Source organism: Anastrepha ludens, chromosome 6 (genome assembly GCF_028408465.1).
Source record: "Anastrepha ludens isolate Willacy chromosome 6, idAnaLude1.1, whole genome shotgun sequence".
NCBI classification, from domain to species: Eukaryota; Metazoa; Arthropoda; class Insecta; order Diptera; family Tephritidae; genus Anastrepha; species Anastrepha ludens.
In genome coordinates this window covers 91,643,863-91,668,299 of record NC_071502.1, presented here as the reverse complement: position 1 = coordinate 91,668,299, position 24,437 = coordinate 91,643,863, and the positions used below count along the sequence as shown (strand labels likewise).

Genomic DNA, 24,437 nt, shown 5'->3' with positions numbered 1-24,437 from the left:
TCGCTCATTTATAGAAACGTGCTAATTAGATTTTTTTATTTAATTTTTACGTTGATTTAATAACTATTAAATTATTAATCTAAAAATAACTATTTAAAGTTTTAAAAAATAATTTTAAATTGTGACAATTTACATATACCTATGTTCTTATTTGTTATTTTACCTTATTTCTTATTTTATTTTTAATTTTTTATTTTTTTACATATTTTTGTTTATTTAATTTTTAATCTTTTTTCTTAATTTTGTCTAATTTTATTTTTTATTTTATTTAATTTTTTTATTTTATTTAATTTTTAATTTTTTTAATTTTTCGTATTTTCGATTTATTTTTTAATTTTATATTTAATTTGGGTTTTAACTTTTTGATTTTATTTTTTATTTATTTCTTAGTTTATGTATGTATTCTCTGTTTCATTTTTTTATTCTATTTTCTTATATTTCTTTATTTTATTTGTAATTTTTTTTAACAAATGTATTTTTTGTATATTTTTTTGTTTTATGTATTTATATTTCTTTTTTATTTATTTTGTATTCTATTTTATTCTTTTATTTTATTTATTTATTGATTTTTTTTTATTTGTTTTTATTTTATTTCTCATTGTGCTACTTTCGATAAAAAATTTCGATTTTATTTTTACTTGAAATAAATGAAACGAGTTAAGTTTTCATATTTCACTACTGCAATATTAACCATAATTTTTGCGTTCTATTTATTCTCATTTTAAAATGCAAATATTTTTTTGTTGTTGTTAATTTTTTTGTATCACATTTCTAATTAAAATTTATTCATGAGCAAAATTAATTATGACCAAGTTAAGGAGTATCAACAACAAAACCAGCAACAACAACAATCACCCTTGCACATTCATGGCAGTGTCAGTGGCAACTGCAAGCCACTAACCTCTATCTGAAAAAAAAAAATAAACCAAACAAAAGCAGCAAAAAACTAGCAAGCCCGTAATTATATATGTAGGCATCAGCAAAAAACAAAAAACCAAAAACAATAGCACTACAACTCAAGCAGAGGCTAGTTGGGCCCGGGCAGTAATGCAACGCACCATACCGTTCATTACCATGCCATTCCTGCCACTTCTCTCGCAGGTCAGTCCATAGCTCCGCAGTGCTCGCAACAAAACCACTGAGTTTCCAATGCAGCGACCCCAATGTGAATGGAAAAAAGCATATACTTATATATAAAAAATTTCCACCTGATACTGGCAAAACGTCCTTCACTTGAATGCTCATTGCAGCAGCAACAAATACAACAAGTGCCATTAAAAGTTGCAACAACGGAACCACCATAGCAGTGGCAGTAACCTGAGCATCGCTTGGCAAGTGCATTTTGAACAAAAAATGGCAATTTGCTGCCTGCCGTCAACAGAAGCTCCAACAGCAACGACAACGGTAACTAGAGCCCAGTACGAGTATATGTATATATGTATGTGTGCGTTAACTGAATGCCGAGCCACTGAGCTGAGCGACATGCTGCATAGCTGTCGTTTAGTTGATTGTCGTACACTTGCTGAGGTGGCAGTTGAATTGGTTGGTTGCCTGGTTGGTCTCCTGGATAGCTGCTAATGTATAGTTGATGATGGGCTGCCACAATGCCTACCTCACTTCCTGCTTTCCCTCCTGCATGCTCTACTCATTGCTTACTCTGTTGACTGGCCTCTGTCAGCTCGACGCTAACCAGCTAAACTATTCTGCTCCTCATTACTCGTATATTGTGTGCACAGATATTTTTATATTTATTTTTGTAAACTTAGACGCAAGTGTATGCGCGTATGTAGTAGTGAGGTTGCTCTGCCTGCAAATGCTCACTTAAATACGCAATCAACACGAACAGCGATTCAACAACACCATCAACTACATCTAATAAAACACGCCGTAAAATTTAACTACTTTAAATAACTAACTGAAAAGATGTTGGCTGCTTTAAGTATAAAATGAAAATGGGAAATATATGATTAGATTTTTATGGGATATGTTTTTTAAGTGCAGAAGTAGAATGGCTTGGAGCGACGGGTAGAGAGATTAAAGTGTTGGGAGAAACGGTTTAGAAAACTTTAGGAAACTCATATTGTCCAAGTACTAAACACAACTTCTGGAGACGCTGTAAAAAAATATTCGTACCCTATTAAACTTATCGGGTTTTTACATTAAGACTAGCTGTGAAATCATCAGGTGCTCTTAGTTAGTCCACATCTAAGAGAGTGATAAAAGAGTGCCTGTTGTCAGTGCGATGCAGAGCTTTTTGGATGCCCCTCTGTTAAGTAGGATTAGCCTGGTAGGTATTACGGACTTAAAGTTGCTCGCAGGTCACTTTAGAGGCCATAGTCGACTACGTTCGCATCTGCACCGGATTGGTATGCCAACTGTGATAGAATGCCAACTACGCTTGTAGAGTGACGAAATGTCTGAGCTCAGTGAATAGCCGCGTTTGGTAGAATCTAGTGTGATTAAGTTAAAAAAAATGTATAGCTCATCTTACAACAATTAAGAATGCGGCTACTAAACACTTCTAGTCTTCATTAGGAAGTCTGAAGGTACCTTAAGTACAGCAGATCCACTTACTTCCTTAGATGGCACTACAACCGTATGTGAGTTTCGGCCGAATCTAAAACATTGCGACATCTAGCTCGGTTTGCTGCTTGTTGGCGCCAGTTGGTGACACCGAGTTCTGCCACCGAGTGATTGTGCCTCTCTTGATCTCCCCAACGTATATTAGGTCTTCCTCTTCCTAGTCTGGAAGGACTGCCATGCCGGAGTACATTCGTTCATCCTCGAGACATGGCCAAGCCAGCGCAGCCGCTGCACATTAATACGCTTCACTCGGTCCACATCTTGGTATAGCTCATACAGCTCGTTGTTCCATCGGATGCGGAACTCATTCTCGCCTACGCGATGAGAACCAAAGAGTTTCGAAGAATTTTTCTCTCGAACGCTCTTAGGGCTCTCTCATCAGTTGTTGTAATCGTCCAAACTTCTGCGCCATATACAAGGATGGGCAGGAGGATAAGGCATTTGTACAGCGTTGCTTTCGCTTTTCGACAGACGGTTCAACTTCTCAATTGCCTACTGAGCCCAAAGCAACACCTGTTGGCGAGAGTTATCCTTCGTTTAATCTCTAGGCTGACGTCGTTCTGGCTATTACCACTGGTACGTAGATGAACAAAGTCCTTCACCACTTCAAGTTCGCGGTTGCCAACAGAGTGTTTTCCAAGATGCGAGCGAAGACTCTTTGTGTGTTGACAGCAGGTACTTTGTTTTACTCCCGTTCACCGCAAGACCCACTTTTTCTGCTTCCTTCTCTGGAGTACGCTGAACATACGGCGCGGTTGTTCAGGCCGACAATATTGTCAGCATACGCCACTTTTGTAGGAGATAGTGCCAAAGCAATTCAACGCAGAAGCACGAATAGTGCTCTAGAAGAGATTAAAAAAATTTCACGACAACTGAAACCTTTACGATCCCTGAGGAGCTTATCGTAGCGCTTAACGTAATTTTACACAGCCTTATACGTGGCAGTGCACAGTGGTTCCGCCATAGGACATTGGATGAAAATAGTCATGTTAAAATTATGCAGCAATATTTAGCTAAATGTTAGTTCATTAGTCATAGTAACTTAGAGTACAAAAGAAATTTCAACTGCACAAACAATTCACTTATAATTGTGCCTCCAAAGTAAGAGAATTTGAAAAGTGATAGTTAGCGTGGTCTCCGCTCCGTACTTACGCAGTTCCGGGAAGTGTTATTTTTCTAAGAATTACTGTGTTTATGACCTGTTGTGCAATGGAAATTCAAGTTGAAGTTAATTATTATTTGATGGGTTTTCAGACCGTACGAAATACGTACTTTAAAATTTCCCTTTTTTTTTTTTTTATAAGAAGTTTGTAAAGTTTTAACTAAGTTCGCACGAATTCGCACAAATGAAACATACATTAAAATATTCTTACATATGTCCTCTTTAAGGAAAAATAGTTTCCAGCTGCGATGACCTGCGACTGCGCTTGATATAGGGTCTAATCTGTACCTATGTGACTCATCTACGAGTAAATGTTAGATTTGTGGTGCGACACCTAAAGAAATGAATGACGTAGAAAAGTGTAGAAACAAACAAGTAAACTCCAGTAGATTTGAATTTGGTTTATCACCCCTGCATTCTTGGATTAGATTTTTTGAATACTTTATTCATGTTTCTTATAGAATCGAATTTAAAAGGTGGCAAGCACGTTCATCTGAGGAAAAAGCACTTTTAGCTAAGAGAAAGGAATTCGTTCAGAGGGAGTTTAGAGATCAATTAGGCTTGATAGTTGACAAACCGCGAAGTGGAGGAAGTGGCACCTCTAATGATGGAAATACAGCACGAAAATTTTTCCTTCATTCAACCATATCATCCGAAATCACAGGAATAGACAAACACGTTATAGACAGATGTAGTTATCTCCTACAATGTCTTTCATCTGGTTTTAAAATTAATTCGAATAAATTCAAAATACAAGCACTACACACTGCTAAAAATCTAGTTAGTAAATATTCATGGTATAATTTACCTGCATCAGTTCATAAAGTGCTCATTCATGGGTCGGAGGTAATCGATCATTGTTTATTATCAATTGGAGAATTATCAGAGGAGGCAGCTGAATCATGTAATAAATTAGTGAAACAATTCAGACGTGACAATACCAGAAAGCACTCAAGAACTGTAACTAACACGGATCTTTTACAAAGGCTTCTTCTTAATTCCGATCCATTTATATCTAGTCTACGAAAATTACCATGTAAAAAGAAATCTATGATGTCAAGAGAAGTGTTAGATTTACTGAGTTAAAAGTTTTGTATTTCTAAGTATATTACATTAACTTTTTGGAAAGTGAATATTTTATTATTTTCATAAATAAGAATAAGTTAACTCATCCTTTCGGAATTTAATGTTTTTTTCTATTACTGTTTATAATTTAAGATTTATGCAAAACCTTAAACGGAACAAAAAAATTTTATGTAAAAAATGTGTGTACCTAATTTTCCTTTGACTTTTTATATTAATTATATATTACTTTATTATATATTATTATTATTATATCTTATATATATTCTTATTATATATATATTACTTTTTATATGTCTTAATGTTTTTTTTAACAAATAAAAACATTTATCAATTTAAAAACGTACTAAAAAGTCATTTATCACGCCAAAAGTTCCTATGGCCGCTCTTCCTACGCAGCGGGACCACTGTGCAGTGGCGCGATGTTGGATTGCAAAAGTTCTTTTAAGCTATTATTTTTAATCGTTCTCAAGGCTTATTTTATTGATTGATTTTCTATAAATTCCTGTTAAAAATTGCGGGTCAAATGTATGCACACTCAGATTTCAATTAACGCGGATTTTGTTGCACTTGCTTAGTAATTTGTGGCTTTTCTCGATCATTCAACTTATTAGGATGTCCAGAGCGATGTTTTGAATTCATAGAACCAGAAGATTTGTAATTATCAATCACTCTTTGCATAGATGAGTGAGTTCTTTCCACAATTTTTCCAATTTAAAGTAGTTTTTTTTCCTCCCCCCTGTGACTTTTTCCTTTTCTCGAAACTGAAATTGCCACTCCGCGGACACCGCTTTGAGTCGATAGAGGCCATGAAGGAGAATTCGCTGAAACAGCTGAAGAAGATCTCTTCAAACGCGTTTAAAAGATGCTTTGATGATTGGACGAATCGTTGGCTTATGTGTATTGTTTCGAATGGGGCCTATGGTATTTTGCAGGCGGCAAAAAACATTTTGATGATTAAACAATTATTTTGCGTTTTATTGAACAATTCCCCGTACTTTTTTGCCAGAAAGTATAGCGACGATAAATGCATGTCTCTTCATTTCTTGAGTTAAGTTGTGTATAGAAAATTAATGGTTTCGGGAACTTATAGCCACATATATACGTGTCCTCGCTACCGTATGCACGCTGTATGAAGGAAGTAGGTATAAGGGAACAATATTTGGAGGTTGAGATTTGAAAACACTTCTTTTTATTTATATTCAGCTGTAAAAATAAACAAGAATTTCATAACAATCGGATGAATACCGTTCAGCACATTCATTCATTTTTATAATATATTACATTTATTTTATTTTCTACTGAATTTTCATCCTATTCTATGCCACTCCACTCCACTTCACTTTATTTCTTGCAATTTTATCTATGATGTTTATTTTTATTTTATTCTATTTTAGTGCATTTCATTTTCTTCCATCACAACCATTGTTGAGCTCATTTCCCCCAAAAACATTTGTAATAGCCATGCACTATTTAGCGTAGATTTTTTCAGTATTTGCTTTTTTTTTCTAAATTTTTTTTTTTTTTTACGCCAACTATTGGTTACCCATCGCGTTACCAAGCATCGTTTTCCCTATTTCTTACCTGTAAAAACATCAGACCTGCACTTTGCACCAAGTTCATTTCCACCCATTTTAGCAGTTAAGTGTTTTTGTGCTTCGCATCCTTCGCGTAAAAATTGTGCCACTTCAACGACCCTTCCTTCCTTGCCACAACCGCCTAGAAGAGAAATAATAAAAAATAAAAATTGCGACCACGAACCATAACACTTCAATTCGTTGCATTTTCACCGCATTCCAGTCTCGACGCGCGGAATGCCATTATGGCCTGGAATGTGATGGCTTAGCGATTGCAAATTGCAATTCCACCCACCCCAGCAATTCCGTTTTTTTGTTTTGTACTCTTGTTAAGCAATTCTGCGTTACATTAATATGCATACACGAGTATGCATGTATGTGTATATGTATGAGTATGGTATGTATGAAGGACGCACAGTGTGGCGACTTCATAAATGCTGCTGACAAAAACGACTAAACGAGTTACGATTTCGCTGAAACCTAGCAATTGTGTTAATTTCACTAAAATAAGATGAAATATTAGAGAATGTTAAGGTTTATTGTCACTTCGGCTACTCTCGTAGGCGGAAAAAAGTATGTCAACAGTTTAGCTAAATAAACATAAATTTCAAAAATGGGGGGAAGATTGGATACCAGCAAGAGCTATGTAACTTCTACTATCCACATAGAAATTCAGCACAAACGTAATGTCAAGCCAAATGCAGTAATATTCTTCAAAATTTGAAGAAATATGCCCGCCACTAATAATTTTAATCCGTTTACTACTTGGTTCACTTCTAGTGGATTCTTATAGCGAATTAGTATGCGAGTCTTCATTGAGATAAACAAAAAATTTGCATTCACGCAATTTTGTTTTTGAATAACTTTTTTACTAAATAAAAAAATAATTTGTGGAATGGAAATCTTTATTTTGAATATTGCTTGCCTGTTGTTGGCATACGGCGCGATGTACAAAATTAGAAATCTTCCGATAGGGTATTAATTCTGCGCCACCTTGTACTTGCCAAAATAATCTAGGACGAGGTCAAAGTCCTTTTTTTTAGTTTTAGAGCTCTGGTACCCAAGACGTAGACATAACTTGAGTAACACGCGTTTCGGGTTAGCTTAAACTCAACCTAACTTAGAAAACGTAGAGAGCTGTGTTTTTTAAATTCCTAAGATATGTTTTTGCGTAAATTGAGTGCAGTGGGCAAATCACCTGTTACATATTACCTATTTTGAATAAAATTCCTCCAAATACGCAATACAAAATTGATTTCTCGTACAAACGCGGCAAATATGGAAACGCGTCAAAGCGAATTGTCGGAAATAAAGGCAAAGAAAGCAAATAAACAAAACATGGATGATGAAAAACTACTTGATCCCACCGTAGTCGGAACGACTCGGATTTATAGCCGACAGCAAAATGGAAAAAGAAAAAAAAAAAGAAAAAATGTTTGTCTTTCGAGTCTCCCACTATTTTTCTGATAGGTTGCGAAAAATTACAATAAAATGCACTTATTTTACCAAAAATTAGCATTAGTAGGTTTGAAACCCCAGACACGAAACACCAAATTATGAAAAACTTTATTTGTAATAGCAGTCGCCCCTATGCAGGCAACGGCAGACCTCCGAGTGTATTTCTGCTATGACAAAACTCCTCATGAAAAACCATCTGTCGTTCTAAAGTTGTGACTAATTACATGTTACTAAATGAACTCTTGTTGGTAATTTATGTATTTCGAAAGCAATGTAGTTGGTACTTCCGCAATCTATATATGAAAGGCAACTGGCTCCAATTGTTGAAATGCCCATCTTTCACGCGCATTGGCCCAAAAAAATGCTCTATGCTATCCTAATTTAAGAGCTATGTGAGGCATTAACTCATACAGTTTTAGTCCAGGAAATACCGAGCAATTTCTTTCTCATAATCACACTCTTTTGTTAACGATTTACTTTTCCTCCACTTTTACTTAAAATTCCTAAAAACAGATCGGCTGGTCTGATGATGTCACCTTTAATAGATCCAATCCCGAAAGAGATACAGGCCGAAAATGTGCGAACAAAATCGAGAGCTTTAATAGGTAGCATTCATATTCCTGTTCAGTTTCTCATACGTTTTGACATATTTCAGTTTGACGCCGACAGAGGGTTCAATGCTGAAAGTGCATACTCTGAGTGTTCATAACTTTTTTGTTATAAAACATTTTTATTTTTTATTTTTTGAGATCTCTTATCTGCGGTGTTTATAATAAATCTATAATTTTACTTCTTTAATATTAGAGTGAGTTTAGCATTTTTGTCACTACTCGCAACACTGTATGTGAAACGAAATGCGACGGGATATGGCAATGTTGATTGCTGCTACCAGCATCCGTACGAGATGGTTGAGCGCCCAAGCAATTTGCGAAGCTATGGGGTTAAGGATTTGGCTACTATGAGAAAATGTGTTGTCATTTTATGTGTATGGCTATATTCGTCTTGTTGTTAGTGTTATTTTTGTGGCTTTCGCTCATGCGGTCATCCGAATTATGCCATCCAATGAATACTTCCACATACTTTTACCTACGTACATATGTATGTATGTGTGTGTATAGCATAATTGTATATGCACATATGTATGTACTCCAGCTAACGGCAGAAGGCCTGCCTTTCTCGTCTGCTCATTAAGTCCATTTCTCTGCGCTTCGCCATCCTTCTCGCTGAGGGTTTTAATTCTCTCATCAAATGTCGCTGAAATCCCCCATCGAAATTTCCTACCTACCACTGCTGTTGTTGTACGCTGGTTTTCTCGTTGTGCCCATTAATAATTAAAATATTCGTTGCGTTGCATTTTAATTCGTCTCGTTGCTGCATACAGGCAGGGCAGGCAGCTCCAACGAGAGGGCTTTCATTGCTGTTGCCATTTTTGTTTCTGATTTATTTGTTGATGGCTGCTATTTTGTTGCAACATACTTACACAAGTACAAGTGTGGTGCTGGTACGAGTATCTGTTGTTGCTGCTGTTATTGCACAAGCGAAGGTTGCTGATGAATTTCTGCCTCAATGCTACAACCAGCAACAAAACTATGCACAAGCACACAGCAGCAAATGCAAATAATTTGCAGCGACGTTGGTCGCCAGTGTGTGGCCGTGTGGCTCAACCATCAACGCAATCTACACACACACACATATATATATATATACAAATGACAGCGCTATAGTCCTTCGACCACCCTCTTGAGACCTCGTGTTATTGCTGTTTTCTCAAATGGTTGTTGCCTGTTATGACACTGCTGTTTCAATTTCTGCTCCCCTCGCTTACATTTATCAGCGCTGCATGGTGGGTGGCACTCGTGGTGATGGTGGAGCTGAGACGCATTGACTGCCACTTGATGACAGTCTTCTGTATTCTGCTTGCATTCCCATCGAAAGCATTTCGTTGGTTAATTGATGCGAGTAATGCAGGTATTTGTTTCGTGAGTGTACTTGTGTTCCTGCTTGCATTCATACATACTTATAAATATGTATGTATATATGCATGTATTTAGGTATAGTAAAATATATCAAGTGGTTATAGTGCCTGCAATAGGCTCCAAGAGAAAAAAAACTGGGGGAAAATTTTCAAGTCTCGTTTGACATTATAAGGAACAACAGCTCTCAGTTATCTGAAAAGCTTGCACGTACATATACAATACATGCCCACATTTGGGCTTGTTTGGGTCTGCTCAATTCTTTAGTGCCTCCAGGGGGTATCTAAGTAAGCGATTTTGATCTTTTGATAAAGCCCAAGACCAAGGATACGTCTTGTAGCGAAAATTTCATAGCGAAGACTAAATTTTTCGATAAATTCCCTTAATTTTGTGTACTTGTCATGGTTCAGAAACATTGATATCAATCAAAATCTTTGGTATCAACATCCTGATATCGGCAGCAGCGCTGTTAGAAGCGATGGGTAGAATTCTCCGAGTACGAAATCTGATAAATCTGATAGACAGTCAGACAGTAGAAATACGAGTAATGTAGGGATTCTGTGAAGACATTTCAAAAAACTCCTTCCTCGAAGTGATAAATTTTGCTAGAGATAGCAGTAAAAATTTAGTTTGAAAACTGCTGACGTGTGCATAGTGGGCGTATGAAGTGCATGCGTACATATATCATTTATTTTCGTTGTGGTTGTAAAAGCATAAGAGCTATTTCATGTCTATGTAGAGATCCAAGTACTCGTATTTTGGAAATAGTCATCAATAAGAAGTGAACTGATAAAATTTTAATAATTTACAAATTTACTGAATGTCGAAAATTCTGAGAAAAAAATCAAAAGAAAAAATATAAATTTGAGATATATTCAATATTCGGCCTCTTCTATTCGCTATTTTTTGTTTTTTTCTAACTTAATTTTTTTTTTTTTAGTTTTTGGGAAACAAGTAATAAAAAAAATTACTTTAGCGAATCAGTGAAAAATATCTTGCATCTGCCTAATTTTGTATCTGTCTAATGATGCTCTGTCTGCGTAGAGATGCTCTAATCGATTTGCACATTGGCGTAATATACGAGTACGCATGCTACCGCTACACTAGAGCAGTAGTTCGCAATGATTTTTTAGTACATATTTGAATGTAGCCCGAAAAGTTATGGCAATCCCACTATGAAACTTTCAGGGATTACTGAGCCCAGACTCAGACTGAGTTATTAAAAAAAAAAAATAATAATAATAAAAAATATTAAGGGGTGCTTTCAAATATGACAAAAAAAAAATTTCTCGAAAATTTGGAGCAAAAAAAAAATTAACACATTTTTTAAAGTATACCTATTTTAAATAGAAAAATTTTTCAAAAAAATATTATTTATTTAAGTATATTTTATCGTAAATTATAAAAATAAATATTAAATTACAAAAATACATTATAAAAATACATATGAGAAAGAATTAAAGGCAAATTTTGGAAAAAAAAAGTTGAAACATTTTGGAAACATTTTTTGGGAATTTTTGAAAAAAAAAAAACTGTTTCGTTCTTTTTCCAAACGAAATTTTTTTTTAAGTATATTTTATCCTAAAAAGTAAAAATAAAAAAATTTATAAAAATGTTAGAAATAACTAAAGAAAAATTTTTTTCCAAAAATTTTAAATAAAAGTTTTTTCAAGTATATTTTATCCTAAAAAGTAAAAATAAAAAAAATTTAAAAATGTTAGAAAGGACTAAAGAAAAAAATGTTTCCAAAAATTTTAAATACATTTTGTTTAAAGTATTGTATATTTTATCCTAAAAAGTATAAATAAATAAATTTATAAAAAAAAAGAATTAATGAAAAATTAAAAAAAAATTTAAAAAATAATTTTTCTTTCTTCTGTTTTTAATTTTTCCAAACTAAACTTTTTTTAAGGATATTTTATCCTAAAAATTAAAAAATTAAAATAGAATAGATTTACAAAAATGTTGGAAAGAACTAAAGATATTTCACTTAAAAATCCCTACCAAATTTTCAATATTGTATAAATCTCAAATTTTTAATTCTGGTTTTTTAATTTTTTATTTCAAAATAAATTGTAATTATTTTTATTTATTGTTTCCAAATAAATTTATAAAACTGTTAGAAAGAACTAAAGAAAAGATGTGCCCAAACATTTTAAATAAAAACTTAAAAAAAAAAAAATTTGTAAGCGTATTTCATTCTAAAAAATAAATAAAATACATTTTATTAAAAAAAACTAAAGAACAAATTTTTCCCAAACATTTTAAAGAAAAAACAATTTTCCAGAAAAATTCCAAATTTTTTTTCAATTAAAAAAAACAATTGTTTCCAAAAAAATATATTTTAAGTACAATTAAATCTAAAAAATAAATAAAATAATTTTACAAAAATGTTATTGTAGATATTTCACTTAAAAAACTCCTAATCAAAATTTTCAATATTGAAAAAATCTCAAATTAATAATTTAAAAAAAAAATTTTTATTATACCTAAAACTTAGGATTAATGCTTAAAATTTACAATATCAAAAATACCTGCTTCACTTAGTCATAAGTCATTACAAGTCCGCTAAATTTTTTTTGATGCCTCTAAAAAATATATCAATTCGGGGAAGGCATTTTGCGTCGATTGAGGTCATAAAAGAAAGTTCACTAAAATAGTTGATGGTGATACCTCATTCAGCTGATGAAATGTGTAACGAGGTATACCGTTAATTACTAGTCTTTTTTAAAAGTTTTATCTTAATGCGAGAAATTTCGAATGAACAATATTTACCTACGTAAAACTGTAATTGAGATGCATATCAGTGTTCTCATGAATGCAGCTGTATGCAGCTCTTATATTGTTAAGGTTTAATACACGCAATTTTTTTATTTCGAACCACCTATTCCACCTATTCACTCAACTACCTGCTACTTGAGCCGTTCGCACATTTCTAAATATTAATATGCGAGTATGTAAGAGTTTGAGTATGAGTGAGTTGCATAATACCCACTCTCGCCTTGTTGACTATCTTTATGTAAATTCAATGCGCACCACCAGCGACGCATTAATGCCAAACAATGCGTATTCAAATACATTTTATGCAACCTCGTAGCAATTCCCTACACACTCGCACCACAGCATCCATCCCACCCAGCTGCAGTGAAATACTCGGCAAACAATTACTACTCTGGCAGCCTACTAACGAATGTAAGAGGTGTGAGAGGTGGTGATTGGGGCTGCGACAGGGATGAGATTGAGTTATATTGTGCGTAGGGAATCGGGGTAGTTACATAAGTGTAAGTAGAGCTGGTGCACAATGGCAGCAATGCAGTGGTTTGCTGATGCTGCTGGTGGTGGATGGAGACCCACTTAGCTGCACGCTTGGTCGCTCCTGCGGGTACTCAACGCATCCATCCACTCATTCAATGCACGCATGCAAATATTTTGCTTCATTTTATCACGCGTGCCAGCGAGTAGAGTAGTCAGGGAGGAGAGGTGTGTATGAGTGTGTGTGGAACGATTTCATGCAAATATTGTGGTTTGCTTATCTCTGTTGATTTTTCTTCCACTTTTTTTCTAGTTTGTTTTCCATGTTATTATTATAGCTGCTCGCTTCGAGTTTATGTTTTTGTTAGTTTTTTAGTTTGTTTAGATGCTGCATTACGTTGCTTGAGTTCCCTGGCGTAATTTTGCCATAAAATGCATTCATTTGCAATTAGATCAGCTAAGGTAGAGTGGCGTAGGTAGGAAAGCGAGCTGCTTAGCTGGTTGGTTGGTTAGTTGGTGGTTAGCTGAAGCGAGCTGTGGCAAGACGTATCCTTGGGTGCGTCCATGCATATTCCAGCGAGCGGGCTGCTGCATATTTAATGATGTTGCAGCAATATAGCAGTAGCAGTAGCATCAACACCAATGCCATCACCATCACCATCACTGACAGCATGTGCCCCACATATCAGCGACCGAGGTATATTGTTAGGCGCATGAACAATAGGCACAGCGTGCAGCTGCAGAAATAAGGGTGCCTAGCTGGCTGGCTGACTGATAACTAGGGAGCCCATTCTACTCATGAGTACTCATATTTATTATGTGTTGGAATTTCAATTCAATTCAATGCATGTGGAGCGCATTTTTCTTCTACTTAGTGGACTGTTTGTTTGCTTTCTTCCACCTCGTTGGCTGGTTGCAACTTGAAGTGCTACTAAAGTCACTGCGTCCGTCGTGAGTGGTGCGTGGTGCGTGGTGCTGGTTGGCAGCATTCATGCAGCAGCAGCAGTTATTGTTTCTAATTTTTAATTGAGCTCATTCATATCTTAGTCTCAATCTCCTCAACAAGCAGGGTTCGCTCTACTACAGTGTCTTGTTCAGGTCTTAATTGTTATTATGCCATATTTTTCATTTATAATAGTTGCATGAATTTGTAATGTTGAAGGGTAATGTTGAAGAATATCTCAAGAATGACTGAAGGACTTTCCGTTGTATGTGGCGAGAAAAATGTATGATGTTCGGAAATGCAGTTTATAATTTGTATAAATCATGAATCAGAGAGCTCACTTCGCTCTCTGCGAAGCAAGTAAGTGAAAATGTGCGGTCATCCTGTTAAACTTAGCAGTAAATTTAACCTGTTTTTCCAAAGCCTCTCGATAAATGTTCTTCATCTAATGCTAGTCGATATATCGTCGTTGGGTCCAATAGTTGGCGAATGTATATCTGTATTGTGGATGGTTTCTGCAATGCTTTATAAATATCGTGTCTTCCAATAGGTGTCTGTTGGTGTGATCCCTGTGTTGGTATCTCAGCAGCAACTGTTTGCAAAGTGTGGTGTTCTGCTCCTTAACAGGAAGATGTTCTGTGCACATTTGCCTTGATCCACTGCGTGCTTCTTGCTCAGCGCTTTATAGAGTGTAGAAAGAGAATTTGAATTTGAGTTACTTGTGCTCAACTTCTCAAGAAACTTAATTGAGCTTTTGTTTTGAGTTTTGTCCACCGCAGGCCTCTGTGATGGAGTATCATCCAATTTGGTCTTTAGTACAGCAAGAGACTTTGTAGTGTGGTCCTTGGACACTGCGGATACTCAAGAGATGGAAGTTGCTCAGCAAGTGAGGCAATGTTTCTGATTTAAATCACGAACGGACTTGTTCCTGCCTTTGTCTGACATCTCCAGGCTGACCTCTCCAATATGGCTAAGTACCTAAGCACTCCATTCGCACATCCCAGTCTTTTGCAGATCCACGCCAGCCCAATCACCACCGTCAAATTCCAGGTACGAGGAAGGGAAAATATGATAAAAAATCAGCTAGAATTTGACGCCTCTTCAAAGTTGCACTTTTTATTATACTAAATTTTAATGGGCTATAAAACTGCGTACCCAATTCTTTTATAAAAATTCTGATCGCAACTTTTGAGATTTTGGCGAAATTTTTAGGGATTTTTTTATTTTATAAGTTTTTATATTAGATTTGAATTTGGGATTTATAGGTTTTTGTTAGACAGTAAGCTCTACTTTCATAAAAAAATACTGAACATTCTCAAAAAAATTAATAAAAAATATGTTTAAAGTATTTATTAATCAATAATATATATTCCTTCATTATTTACAAAAAGTTGTTTGTCCTTGGAGCCATAATTCGCTTCGATATCAATTTTTATAGCTTCTTTTGAGGAGTAGTTCTTGTTACTCATATGGGATTGAAGTCCACGGAAAAGGTGATAATCACAAGGTGCAATATCCGGAGAGTATGGTGGATGCGGCATTAGCTCCCATCCGAGCTCGTTCAGCTTGCCTAATGTTTGTCATGCGGTATGAGGTCTTGCGTTGTCGTGGTGAAACAAAACTTTGCGTCTATTCACTAAAGACGGTTGTTTTTTTTTAAGTGCCCCATTCAGATTTGATAGCTGATGGGGATAATAATCAGCACTTATCGTCTGGTTTCGTTCTAGAAGTTCATAATAAATAATACCGGCCATATCTCACCAAATATACAGGAGAATCTCTTGGGATGAAGGCCATCTCTAGGGGTCGGATCTGGTGTTTCATCTTTGCCTAACCATTGGCGTTTGCGAACAGGATTATTGTAAAGGACCCATTTTTCTTCACCAGTAATGATACGGTTCAAAAAACTTTCATTTTCAAGCCGTTGCAGCAGCTGAAAACACACATTCACTCTCTGCTGAAGGTTGGCGACGGAAAGTCCATGCGGAACCCATTTTCCCAGCTTTGAAGCCTTTCCCAACTGAACCAGATGCCTGTCAACTGTTCCATGCCATGAATTTAACTCTGAGCTATCATATCGACTGTCAAATTTGGCTCAGCTTCCACGAATTCGAGCAAGGCGTCGGAGTTAAAGACTTTAGGACGACCAGCGCGCGGGGCATCCTCCACGTCGCAGTTACCACTTCGGAATTTTGAAAACCACTTTTGCGCAGTCCTTACACTCACGGTATCCTCTCCGTGAACAGTGTTTATTTCTGCATAAGCAGTTGTTGCATTTTTACCACTTTTATTAAAAAAATACAAAATATTCACCTTACACGCGTTCGAAGATTTCATTTTATTTTTTAACAACACGTGCACTTGTTAAATGCACAATATTTTAAAGAAAATAGAAATAGTTCCGTTGTATTCCGCGAATAATTTTTTCTATGCAAAAATTGTACAAAAGTGAAATTATGGGTAAAATACGCACGAACTTATGGACTGACCTGATACCTCTATGACCTTCAATCATTCCTGTGTTTCTACATTCTTACCTAACTTTCCTTCTTTTTCTGTCTAACTTTCTTTATACGGGAGGAGGGGTTGCTAATTTAGAAGCTCTTTTGTTTAAACTAATAGAAAAACCCAGCGTCAACTCCTTGGTTTCATCAAAGGACTTTTTCGCCTGTCCATGCCTTCCATTTTTTTGTTTTTTAATTGTATGACCTTAACATTGCGTGCTGAGGAGAGGCAGCGACAAACTTCAAAGAAAGCTTGATTATTTTTCTTAAGTCTTAAAGTAAATGAGCTCATGACTTACTTTTCATGCATTTCTTCGAAATAAATTCAACGATTTCGGTGCTTAAAAAGACTTTATTGAATTACATATATCTATACGTATTCAATTGGGTATGCCTTAAAAATTGTGAAAGTGAGTGCCGAATGCCCAGAGATTAAATTGTTGCTCAAGCGAGTTGCGCTACATTTTCTTCTCGACTGTAAGTATGAAGCAAATTGAGCCTTTGCTTGTCATTTCATTTGCCGAGCAGATCGCTTCATCTCTCAAAGGGCGTATGAAACCGTAAATTAAGGGCGCAAACGATGTGCCATGGATAGCAACAAGATTTTCTTATAAGTTATAAGAGTCATGAAAAGAGTCCCCAGTGCCATAAACTACGAAAAGTTATTAGCCACTAGCTATTCAATTGTTCACCTGTCCAACGAAATGAGGCGCGTTGCCAAAACATACCACAATTTAAACCTTGGCTCAACTCTTCCACTGCTTGGCAGTTTAGTTTTCTCTCGGACAGCTCCTGGCTGATTTGCGAATCGGAGCAGTCTCTTGCTCTCTTCTTGGGTGTTTTCGTTCGCAAAAGTCTTTCGCCAGTAAACTATGCAGATACATAGCCGGTAAAACTCTTAGCCTCACTACTTTTTCTCTCCACTGATCCATTTCCTGTTGCTAAGTTTACAAGTCTTGCTTACCGTCTGCAGCCAACAGTGGTTATTCCGGAAGCTGCATAAGTATGATACTTTCAAAAATACATAAGACATTTTTTTTAAACCTCTACTCCTCCTTCTTTGAAGTTCCGAAATACGAATATTTCATACAGAAGGATGACGCAAAGACGCTGGGGTGCTTACGTGATTAAGAATTTTACAGAGTTGTTTTTATATTCATACATACTCGTACATAATACCTCATCAGAATGATCCTTTGAATTCTTACTAATCAGTATTTTTTGTCTAATTTTTCTTTCCAGCACACATATCGCCCGCATTGTCTACCGCAGCCTCAACCGCCACCTCCTCCTTTTCGTCGTCTTCCATCTTGCCCATCAGCGCAAGCGCTTCACCATTTATACCTACAACACTACTCTTCACTACATATCATGACATACAAGTCGCGAATATCACACGTCCGACTGGTAGTCCGCAAATCGATGTCATCGTCAAAGATCTTACCGAAACGATGGCCATTGATTTCTATTATGCGCGCAATCTAATTTGCTGGGCCGATTGTGGTCGCGAGCTTATCGAATGTGTGAACATTAATAGTTCGGTGCCATTAATGAAAGCACCCAAACAAACTGTGATATCTGCGGGTCTCGATAAGCCCGAAGGACTCGCCATCGATTGGTATACGGAAAAGCTATATTGGACGGATGGCGAGAAAAATCGTATCGAAGTGGCGACGCTTAATGGCAAATATCAGAAGGTGCTCTTCTGGACGGATTTGGATCAACCGCGCGCTATTGCGGTGGTACCTTCGAAGCGTCTACTCATTTGGACCGATTGGGGTGAATATCCGAAAATTGAACGTGCCAGTATGGATGGTGATCCGTTGACGCGTATGACTATTGTGAAAGATAACATTTTCTGGCCCAATGGCTTGACGGTGGATTTAAAGAATGAGCTCATCTATTGGGCGGATGGTCATTTGAAGTTTATCGATGTGATGAAATTGGATGGCAGCAATCGGCGCACAGTGGTTGGCACTTTGGAATATCCCTATAGTGTGACGTATTTCAACAACCGTCTCTTTTGGACCGACTGGTCGAAGGGCGGTTCATTGAATACCTTTGATCTGAAGTCACATGAGTTGCGTGAGCTAATCGATACGCCGGAGGCTCCGATTTCCGTGCGCACTTGGGACCCTTCACTACAACCGTTCGAGGACAATCCATGCTTGCATAACAATGGCAACTGTTCGCACCTTTGTTTGCTTTCCACAAATGCACAGGGCTATAGCTGTGCCTGTCCGACGGGCGTGAAACTGGTATCGGAAACAAATTGCGCGAATGGCTCACGGGAAATGCTCTTCATCGTACAGCGCGGTCAGATTAGCAAAATTTCTTTGGACACACCAGACTTCACGATATTTCCATTGCCGCTGGGCAAAGTAAAATATGCAATTGCGATCGACTATGATCCTGTGGAGGAGTATATCTACTGGTCTGATGTGGAGGCCTATACAATACGACGTGCGCATCCAGATGGTACAGCCATGCAAGATTTTGTTACGTCTGAAGTGCGGCATCCTGACGGACTGGCAGTCGATTGGCTAGCGAGAAACCTCTATTGGACCGACACAATAACTGATCGAGTGGAGGTATGTCGTTTGGATGGTACGGCGCGCAAAGTGTTGATCTACGAAGATCTGGAAGAGCCACGAGCCATTGCGCTGGCACCTTCACTTGGATGGATGTTTTGGAGCGACTGGAATGAAAAGAAACCAAAAGTGGAGCGCGCTTCTTTGGACGGTTCGGAGCGTGTGGTGCTTGTCTCCGAAGATCTTGGTTGGCCAAATGGTATTGCTTTGGATATTGAAGCGAAAACAATTTACTGGTGCGATGGTAAAACGGACAAGATAGAGGTGGCCAATATGGATGGCTCGGATAGACGTGTTGTTATAAGCGATAACCTGAAACATTTATTCGGTTTGAGTTTACTAGATGACTACCTCTATTGGACTGATTGGCAGCGACGCGCAATCGATCGCGCGCACAAAATTACTGGCAACAATCGAATAGTCGTCGTTGATCAATATCCCGATCTGATGGGTCTGAAAGTGACGCGGTTACGCGACGTGAAGGGTTCGAATTCATGCGCGGTACGCAACGGCGGTTGCACGCAACTTTGTCTCAATCGGCCAAGCGACTACGTCTGTCGCTGTTCCATAGAGTACGAGCTGGCGAATGACAAGAAAACATGTGTCATACCCGAAGCATTTTTGCTGTTTTCGCGGCAGGAACACATCGGACGAATTTCGATTGACAACAACGAGGGTAATCATAATGATGAGAAGATTCCTTTTAAAGATGTGCGCGATGCACATGCGCTGGATGTGGATGTGGCCGACAAACGCATCTACTGGACTGATCAGAAGTCGAAATGTATTTACCGCGCCTTTTTGAATGGTTCCTTTGTGCAGCGCATTATCGATGCCGGACTCATTTGTCCCGAAGGTATAGCAGTTGATTGGTTGGCGCACAATATTTACTGGACCGACTCTGAAGCGCGACGCATTGAAGTTGCACGTTTGGATGGCACCAGTCGGCGCGTGCTGCTCTGGAAAGGCGTAGAGGAGCCGCGTTCTTTAGTATTAGAGCCCAAACGTGGCTATATGTACTGGATCGAGTCGCCTTCGGATTCGATAAGACGTGCCGGCATGGATGGGTCCGAATTGCAGACAATAATTTCGGGTGCGAATCATGCGACTGGACTTACGTTAGATCCAGAAACGCGGCGTCTCTACTGGGCAACACAATCGCGACCCACAAAAATCGAATCTGCCGATTGGGATGGCAAGAAACGCCAGGTGCTGATCAACACCGATGTTGACGAGCCCTATGCAATGTCGCTCTATCAGGATTTTGTCTACTGGAGCGATTGGAATACGGGTGACATTGAACGAGTGCACAAGATGACCGGACAGAATCGCAGTCTTGTGCACAGCGGCATGACTTACATACGTTCGTTGCTGATATTCTACCAAAATCGTCAGACAGGCAGTAATCCATGTAAAATCAACAATGGTGGCTGCTCCCATTTGTGTTTGGCACAACCAACGCGTCGCGGTATGATTTGCGCCTGTCCGACGCACTACACTTTGTCCAAGGATAACATGTCCTGTCTACCACCCAAGAACTATATCATCTATAGCCAGCGTAATAGCTTTGGTCGTTTACTGCCGAACACGAGCGACTGTCCGAATGTGCCATTGCCGCTGTCGGGCAAGAATATTCGAGCGGTGGAATACGACCCGATTTCACATAACATTTACTGGGTGGGTTGAAGTGATGAATTGAATTGTTTATGTGTGTTCTTATTCTTCATTTTATTTGTTAGGTGGAAGGACGTAGCCACAGCATCAAGCACTCACCCGCGAACAGCACTTTTGTGAAGGTTTTGGTAGGCTCGGGTTCGCAGCCCTTCGATATTGCATTGGATGTGATTGGTCGTCTACTTTTCTGGACCTGTTCACATTCGAACAGCATCAATGTGACGAGGTAGATGAGAAGCTAGAATTTTATCTTTATATTTCCAATATATAACAAGGCTCTTTACTATATATAGATTCGACGGTGATTCCATAGGTGTCATAGATACAGGCGACTCGGAGAAACCGCGCAACATTGCCGTGCACGCCATGAAGCGTCTGTTGTTTTGGACTGATGTGGGTAGTCAGCAAGCCATCATACGTTCGCGCATCGACGGCGCTGAGCGTGTAGTGCTTGCTTTTAAGCTGGAGGGAGTCACAGCGCTTGCGGTGGATCAACAAAGTGACATGGTTTACTATGCGCATGGCAAGCGCATTGATTCGATGGACATAAATGGCAAAAATAAGTAAGTTGAGCTCGCCAATTCTAACAAAAAACAAAAGTTATAATAAAAAATGTTAAACTTACCCTTTGCAACGCAGGAAAATTCTCGTTTCCACGCACATTTCGCAAGTCATCTCGCTCGCCGCAATTCAAGGTTTCGTCTATTGGCTGGACGATAAAACTGGTGTGGAGCGCATAACCGTAAACGGTGATGGTCGTCGCCCTGAAATGCAACGCCTACCACAAATAACTGACATTGTGGCCGTTTGGACGCCCGAGTCGAAACTATTTCGCAATCATACCTGTTTACATAGTCGCACCATATGCTCGCATATTTGTATTGCTTCATCCGAGGGACGCGTACGTGATATCTGCTCTTGTCCGAAGAATCTTATGTTGCTTGAGGACAGACAGAATTGTGGCGCTTTACCTGCTTGCGGGCCGGATCATTTCACTTGTGCGGCCCCTGTTAAGGGCGATGGCTCTAGCAGTGATATCAATAAAGATTGTATACCAGCATCATGGCGTTGCGATGGCCAGAGTGATTGTCCCGATAAATCGGATGAGGTGGGCTGTCCCTCATGTCGACCCGATCAATTTAGCTGTCAATCGGGCGAATGCATCGATAAGGCGCTGGTGTGTGACGGTACTACGAATTGTGCAAATGGTCATGATGAGGCGGACTGCTGCAAGCGGCCGGGCGAGTTTCAGTGTCCCATCAATAAGGTATGTAGCTGTAAGATGTTGCTGAAATAGCTGACCTGCCATCCCAAATCTCTTTTCTATTTACTTGCAGCTCTGCATCTCGGCCACACTACTGTGCGACGGTTGGGATCACTGCGCCGATGGTGCTGACGAATCGGCCGAAATGTGCTCGCAAGCGAATACCCGTCGCATGGCGCCCGCTTCGGATAAGAAGGCCTTCATGATTCTCATCTTTGCCACCATCGTCATTATCTTCTCCATTGTCTATCTGCTACAGGTCTGTCGCACACGTATCGGCAAAAGTCGCAACGAACCCAAAGACGATCAGGCATCTGATCCCCTTTCGCCGTCGACACTCTCCAAATCACAGCGTGTTTCGAAAATCGCCTCAGTTGCCGATGCGATGCGCATGTCTACATTGAATTCGCGCAACAGCATCAATTCTTATGATCGCAATCACATCACTGGCGCCTCCAGTTCCACCACGAATGGCAGCAGCATGGGCGCCTACCCCATCAATCCGCCACCCTCGCCTGCGACGCGCTCGCGGCGTCCCTATCGTCATTATCGCATCATTAATCAACCACCGCCGCCGACGCCCTGTTCGACGGACATTTGCGATGAGTCCGATTCGAATTATACCAGCAAATCGAACAGCAATAACAGCAATGGCGCCACCAAAATTTCCTCATCGTCAGCGGTGATTTGCATGCAATATCAATATGATAGTGAACCATATCCTCCCCCGCCAACGCCACGCTCGCACTACCACAGCGATGTGCGAATAGTGCCGGAATCGTCGTGCCCGCCATCACCATCATCGCGTTCATCGACGTATTTCTCACCGCTGCCGCCGCCACCATCGCCAGTGCAATCACCCAGTCGTGGTTTCACGTAACATTTCGAGATTTACTTGTAAAAAATAATTCTAAGTCTGTGTGTGTGTATGCGCAAGTGTACGTGTAGTGGTGTGACTGTGAGAATAGTTAGTTTAGCCTGTAGTATTGAGATAATTGTGTGCGTTCGAGAATCAGATTAGTATTAAAAATTGTGGATGAATGTGATTTGTTCTTTTGCTGAGATTTTCAGCTGTTTAGTTCTAAAATATAACTATGTAATTAAGTTTAATGCCAATTGCAATGACGACGTAACGTTCATATCAAGAAAAAAATGCTTCCGTATGTTTACTTATCGTTATTTATTAAAGAGTGTCCTTAAGTCTAAGTGTAGTGAGATACTTAAAATTATACTTCTACTGTTCATGTGGCAAGCTAGATATATATATAGTATATCGTATCGATTTAGTGAACGTTTCCAAAAGCTTCCAAGCCATAAGCAAACCAACTTAAGGGAAATACTTGAAAACAAACGCTGTCGTATTCTTGCGATTGCAGCTAGAAATTTTAGTGAGATCATCAGACAACGAAAGGCCATTTCGGTTACAAACTGATTTTTTTTTTTTTTATACTTTAGAATTCGAAATAGGGAAATAATGTCTAGTTTTGTGCAGGAGTACTGATAATGGGGACTGGTCTTCGGACCCACTGTGAACATTAAACATCAATGTGTTGTCTATCAGTGTTCGTACCTAGGCAGGCAAAGACAAAGCTACGAGAATGTATTGCTGCTGTAAAAAAGCTTCGTTTTTTTAGAAATCCAGCCATCCAGTTGCCCTTTGGTGGTGGCATAAAACTGTAAGGCGGCATACAATCAATGCGCAAATTACAAGCTAGAGGAAAAGCTTGGTTCTATAAATACCTTTTGACGATATGTATGCCATACATATGTATCTTTTTTAGTACTTTTTAATTTGAAATATCGTTAAGATCTCAAAATTAACAATCCTTTTATTTTTAATTTTTTTTAATCCAAAATGTTTTTTTTTTTTTAATTTTTAAATTTTTTTCTATAATTTTTAATTTTTTAAATTCTTTGTTTATAATTTTTAATTTATTTTTATAATTAAAATTTTTTTTTCATCGTTTTTAATTTTTTTATTTATCATTTAAAATATTTTTTTATAATTTTTAATTTTTTTTTAATTTTAAAATTGTTTTCGTATTTTAAAATGTTTTTTTATAATTTAAATTTTTTTTTTATAATTTTTAATTTTTTTTTTATAATTTGTATTTTTTTATAATTTAAAAATTTTTTTTGTAATGTAAAATGTTTGTCTATAATTTTTAATTTTTTTTTTATAATGCAAAATGTTTTTTATAATTTGAAATTTTTGTTTTAATTTTTAATTTTTTTTTTAATTAAAATTTTTTTTTTATGATTTAAAAATTTTTTTTATGATTTAAAAATTTTTTTTTCATAATTTAAAATGTTTTTTTTTATTATTTTTAATTTGTTTTTTAGTTTTTTTATATTTTATTTTTATATTTTTAA

General features: G+C 37.6%; 1 protein-coding gene across 1 annotated transcript; it reads left to right on the top strand.

The window, feature by feature from the left end:
• Positions 1-13,690: 13,690 nt before the first annotated feature.
• On the top strand, positions 13,691-23,270 carry LOC128867171 (low-density lipoprotein receptor-related protein 6). Its single transcript, XM_054108265.1, has 6 exons — positions 13,691-13,785; positions 17,770-20,803; positions 20,866-21,026; positions 21,094-21,363; positions 21,440-22,067; positions 22,138-23,270. Exons 1-6 carry the CDS (start codon positions 13,691-13,693, stop codon positions 22,942-22,944), a joined length of 4,995 nt encoding a protein of 1,664 aa, XP_053964240.1. The 3' UTR covers positions 22,945-23,270.
• The last annotated feature ends 1,167 nt before the right edge of the window (positions 23,271-24,437 follow it).

Excerpts from the sequence above, each read along its gene's own strand:
- LOC128867171 (XM_054108265.1), top strand. The coding sequence starts at position 13,691 with ATGTTGCAGCAATATAGCAGTAGCAGTAGCATCAACACCAATGCCATC. Across the intron at positions 21,027-21,093 it reads AACAGCATCAATGTGACGAG|ATTCGACGGTGATTCCATAG; the intron begins GTAGATGAGAAG and ends TACTATATATAG. Across the intron at positions 21,364-21,439 it reads GACATAAATGGCAAAAATAA|GAAAATTCTCGTTTCCACGC; the intron begins GTAAGTTGAGCT and ends TTTGCAACGCAG.